Below are 5,207 nucleotides of genomic sequence, written 5' to 3' on the forward strand. Positions count from 1 at the left end.
GAGCAATATGACATCATATTGCTCTGAAAATCCAAATGGTTTGATTATTGAGAGTGTTTAGACTTTTTGAGGATTAAAAAAAAAAGGAGTGAATGAATTTTTTCATTGTATGGTGGCTGTGTCCACACACTGCAAAGACAAATTTATATGCAAACACCATATAAAAGTGGAGTTTGCATCCGATGACCCCTTTAAATATAGGGAAGAAATACAAAATGTGCAAAGAGTGCACCACTGAATAAATGCTTTTTGCTGTTTGCATATTTGACCAGTCGAATATTTGTAATTCTGTCTTTTCTTTCTTTACTCTTATATGAAGCTGGCCCAGGATTCAGAGATTTTCCTCTTGATGCATTCAAGAGGGTTTTATCTTGAAGTTCAATATAAAAGCATGATTTACATAATCCAAGTTGAAGTCATTTTCTTTACAGTTGAAATATTTTAATATTTAATTTAAAATATAAAGCACACCACATAAACCACATTCTTGGTCAAGTAGCCTAGGTGGTTTGAAAGTGAATTTTGCATAGCAGCTCATTGCATGACCCACAGATATATTTAAATAAATTAATAAATGGGGCCCGATTTTTACCCACTGTGGCCTCAGACTGAGGGGAATTAGGGGAATAGAGAAATTTCCGTTTTGTTTTAAATTTTAAGTAGCCTATATATGTTTAAGTACATTTCAGACTTTAAAAAAAATAATTAATATATATATATATAGGCCTATATATATTCAACAGAATAAATTTGAGTTCGACCTATTAAAAGGCTATAGTCTACTTAATTGATCGTATAAAATGACCACAGTTTTATACTATTACAGAGTAAAAACGTTGACATACATTCGATCTCAGCAGCAGTTATTAGCCTACTCCATAACGTCATTCATTCATAAACACAAATTCGGGAAGAGACCAGCTTGCCCCTCTAATGTAATATATCAGTTAACCATGTATAAACCGATGCATGCTATAGGCCTAATGGTATGGTACTTTAGTAGTGAGCAGTATCGTTATTCAAGAGTGAAAATTCGCCAATAAACAATTTGCACGTGGATGGTTTTAGTGTTCCGAGGCTTGGAAATGTTCTTGGGCGACATTCAGTAGAGATTAAAAAAAGACTTGAAGTTATGCACAATGTTGTTCACAAATAGGCCGCATATTGTTGAAGTATTTTATTACTAAAATAGGCATTTGTCATTCATAAAAAAATAAGACCTGCCTACATACATACACAGTGCACGAGAAGCAAAAATTAGAGCTACTTTATAAGTGTTAAGACAATGACATTTGAAATGATTTATAGTTACCAAGGCCTCCAATAATTACGTTTCAAACTGCAGCACTCATCAACCTTTGTATTTTTAAGACGGGAGTGTATGGTTTTGAGGTTCTTGGATCCAGTGGTCCCAACCTGTGCGTCAAATGATATTTTGTCAATATCACAAAGCTCAATCCTATTCGGCATAAAGCAGTCATTTCTGTCTGATGTTTGCTGCACGTTGGGATAAGGCGCGTCTGTTTTAAGTGCAACTTCATGTGATCGCCGAAGTGTTTTTGTTGGTGCAAGGATCGGTGCGGGGTCGCTTTCCACGGTACTGAAGTCAGGAACTCTGGTGTGGCGAGGACAGCTCGTGAGATGTGTCAGCATGGTGGAACGGGAATCCCTGCCTGTTTCTGACGCGTGAAGATAATGACTGACAGTGGCGAGACAACTTCTGTAGCCAGCGTGATATTCACCAGAGTCACAAACTGTGGCCATTCCTGTATTTAGAGAAAACAATATTTACTTATGATTTTCCAATAATACACCTCTTAGCCTATTGTGTTGGGAAATTAATCAATTCTTTACAAAAAAAATAAAGGGCACACGCACCTCTTTCGCTATTTTGCAGATGCCTCAGATGTTTCACCGTTAGTTCCAAAATGTCAGCCTTTTCAAGTTTTCGCTTGCGGATCTGAATAATGCAATAATAAGTGAAGTTAAAAACAGATCCGTTAGATTTTGGGAGAGAGATTCGTGTTAGAATTTGAATATAAAATTAAATCATTTTAAATCTCTTACATTGTTGGAACAGACGCTTTCCAGGAGGCTTTTCAATTGATTCAAACATTTATTGATACGTGCCCTTCTTCTCTTCTCCATCAGTGGTTTGGAAACCTGAAATACAAAATCGTTTTCTTTGATTTCAAATAAGATAAATACACACCGATAAAGAAGTTGTACGATTTATTGTAAAAAAAAAAAACACTCTACTCATAATCACCTTTTTAACGCATTGAGTTTTTGCCGTTACCATACTATCTGATGCTGCAGCCATTGTCCTCAAATGCTCAATGTGCTTAGATACCCAGATGAATTATCAGACTTCCTTGGGTGAAGGAGTGAAGGAATTCCCCCAGTGCCCTGCTTTATATAGAAAGACCCACTTAGCATCTCAATGGACTGCTCACATCCATTGAAACGTGCATCCACACGTGCGAAAAAGAGCATCCATTTAGTTTCTTCTGGACACCCAATCAGCATGAAGTTGCTTTCCTGGCAGTGCTTTTGTTCTCAAAAAAGAGCTTAGGAGTAATTTTGGTATTACTCTATTTTATAAACCACGAGACTTTTATTTATAAAATCAGAACAAAGAAACATAATTAAATAATATATGTTTTGTGAGTATTAATTGTCCGTAATTAGTTATAGGCCTAGAGTTTTTTTCAGTCTAATTTAGTTTGCAATGGCAATCTGTTGCTTTTCAATGCTTGGACTAACGCTTATTATTATGTTATCCCTAAGAGGGATATATCTTATATTTAATGTGTTTTGGTTTAGATAGAAATTAACAATTAAGCGCTGGCCTCAAACATCATCGTGTGGGGTGAAAATGTAGCTTTTAGAGAGTTGTATAGAAGCACCGTAAATGGGAAGTGTTACAAATAACCAGACGAGCTGTAGAGGAATTAGCTACGACTATTCATGTCATGAAGATGGAAGGAGAACCCAGGCGCAGACAGCAGATGACACACAAATGATTTATTTTGGACCAAAACAGAAAACAAAACCCACGAGGGGGTAAAACAGGACTGGAGCAGATTATAACAAGACTAAGACACGATGACAAACAAAGACTCTGACGTGACAGGAAACAAACTCACAATACTGATTAAACAGGTCTTCAGACAATATACTCACAGGGATTAACACGCAAAGTTAGACAATGTACCGACACAGGACAGCAAACACAAGGGGATTAAATAGGGAGACACTAATGACAAAGACAGGTGAAGCTGACTAGACAAGGACAGGTGAAACAGACTAGACAATAATGACGAGACGAGGATAACAAGGGGGCGGGGTAACATAACGAAACAACACAAGCACATGGTCCAAACAATTGGCCATGCGCTTGTACACAAAACATGACTGTCATGATCCTGCCTCACGACTAGGAAAATCAAGGATACTAAGGCAGAATCATGACAATTCATCCTTTTCTCTTCAAGTTTCACGCCATGTGGGACAGGCAGCACCGTGGAAATCTTTTCCGTGTATTCACAACGTGACAATTTTCTGCCAATAAGGAAGAGGGACCTTTCTGAATTAAAATGTCAAGATTCTACTAACCAAAGCAACTTTTTCTAAAACTGCCCAAAAGTTATATGATTATTGGCCTGTAGAAAACATATGGTCATGCTACAAGCAGAGCTCTTCATGTTTTAAGCTTGACTTGAGAACATACCTGGTCTTAAAAAGAAGTAGAATTCTCACAGATGCTCATTTCAAAGAAATAAGCGAGGAGAATCAGAGGAACGCCTCCTGTCCGAGGGCCCTATCTGCCTGATTTTCCACACTTCCCCGTCAATAGGGCCTGTCCTTGGGAATGTCGTACAGGGTTTTAATAGAAATGAAGAACCTATTTAAGTAAAGCCACTTCAGTTTCCACTGTGTGAAACACTACAGTTTCACATAAAACATTTTTTAAAAAGTGGTTGAGTGAACACTTAGGTGAAAACAATTTCTAATGCCTGTACAGCTTGGTGTTCATTTCACAATTCAATCCATCTTTTCGTATATTTTGTTATTAAAAATGTAGAAACATTATTGGAGCAATGACATTTTGGTTCTTAATTTTTCTTTGATCAAAATAAATGTTTTTAGTCAAAATTGCAATACCCTGTTGCACATGCGCAGTAAGAAAGACAGGGGTGCCTCCAAACGAATGACACGCGACAGGATTAATGAATGGCCATAGCTGTAAGACTGTTTTTCACTTGAGACGGCTTCACCATACAATAGAATTTATTTATACAGCGGGAACAAATGACTTGACACTGGGATAGAATCACATTACCATTTCAGCAGCTCCGGTCCAGAATCTTTAGAAGGCAATGCAAAACACTACAGTTAGGCCTATGTATAGGATAGCGATTGATCTTTCAGGTCTGTCTAGGTCTATTGTGTAAGTTCTCTTTCAAAGAATCCGACCATTTTTAATACGACACTTAATATTGCATTAAACGTTGCAAAGAGCACACAATGTTAAACGTTTTTGATTGGCATGTTAAATACATAATGCAAGCAGCAATAAACTATTTATATTGTCAAAAGGCCATTTGGTTGAATAATTAGAAGAAGAGAAAATCCGAGTGCTTGTTAACGTATTTCATCTTGCTCTTAGATTTTCTGTTGTTCCGTATTTTAATTGTAATTTTTCCATAAAACATGTTGGGCTAACAAACTAAAAGATTGGTAGTTCACAGACGCATGTTTGTTAACTTAAAGCATTTGAGATTCAGTTGTTTGAAATGGCCAAGAAATTGACGCTGCTTGTTTCTCTTTTCACAGCGTAAAATGGCGCAAATCAGTATGAAATCGGAGCAAATCAGCTCTCTTTTGTGACACTGATTTACACGTCATTCACACGCTCACACTATGGTAGCCTACAGTTCACAGTTACTTTTCAAAAGCAGATAATCTTACTTAGTCAATTCTAGGCTACCAAAAAAAAAATCCATTTCAGATCAAATGAAAGAAAGAATATTTGCATAGCACACACACACACCGCTTAGAATATCACTTTATTGCCATGAGTTCTATTTAGAGGTTTCACCGTTTTCTCCACTTTGTCAGAAACAATAAGATAGGGACAATCTGTGCTCGAGTTTGGCATAATAACAGACTGTGATGAAGGTTAAGCGCATGTTTATCAAAAG

General features: G+C 36.9%; 1 protein-coding gene across 1 annotated transcript; it reads right to left on the reverse strand.

Annotated features, from left to right (window-relative positions):
* Positions 1-1,308: 1,308 nt before the first annotated feature.
* Positions 1,309-2,338, reverse strand: her3 (hairy-related 3). The gene is made up of 4 exons (XM_077224458.1): positions 2,270-2,338; positions 2,068-2,163; positions 1,879-1,960; positions 1,309-1,766 (listed from the first exon to the last, which is right to left on the reverse strand). Exons 1-4 carry the CDS (start codon positions 2,321-2,323, stop codon positions 1,309-1,311), a joined length of 690 nt encoding a protein of 229 aa, XP_077080573.1. The 5' UTR covers positions 2,324-2,338.
* Positions 2,339-5,207: the final 2,869 nt, after the last annotated feature.

The sequence above is a fragment of the Siphateles boraxobius genome, unplaced genomic scaffold (genome assembly GCF_051911475.1).
Source record: "Siphateles boraxobius isolate OS27281-9 unplaced genomic scaffold, OSU_SipBor_1 9, whole genome shotgun sequence".
In the NCBI taxonomy this organism is placed as follows: domain Eukaryota; kingdom Metazoa; phylum Chordata; class Actinopteri; order Cypriniformes; family Leuciscidae; genus Siphateles; species Siphateles boraxobius.

Excerpts from the sequence above, each read along its gene's own strand:
- her3 (XM_077224458.1), bottom strand. The coding sequence starts at position 2,323 with ATGGCTGCAGCATCAGATAGTATGGTAACGGCAAAAACTCAATGCGTT. Across the intron at positions 2,164-2,269 it reads AAACTCAATGCGTTAAAAAG|GTTTCCAAACCACTGATGGA; the intron begins GTGATTATGAGT and ends TTTGTATTTCAG. Across the intron at positions 1,961-2,067 it reads AAAGCGTCTGTTCCAACAAT|ATCCGCAAGCGAAAACTTGA; the intron begins GTAAGAGATTTA and ends TGCATTATTCAG.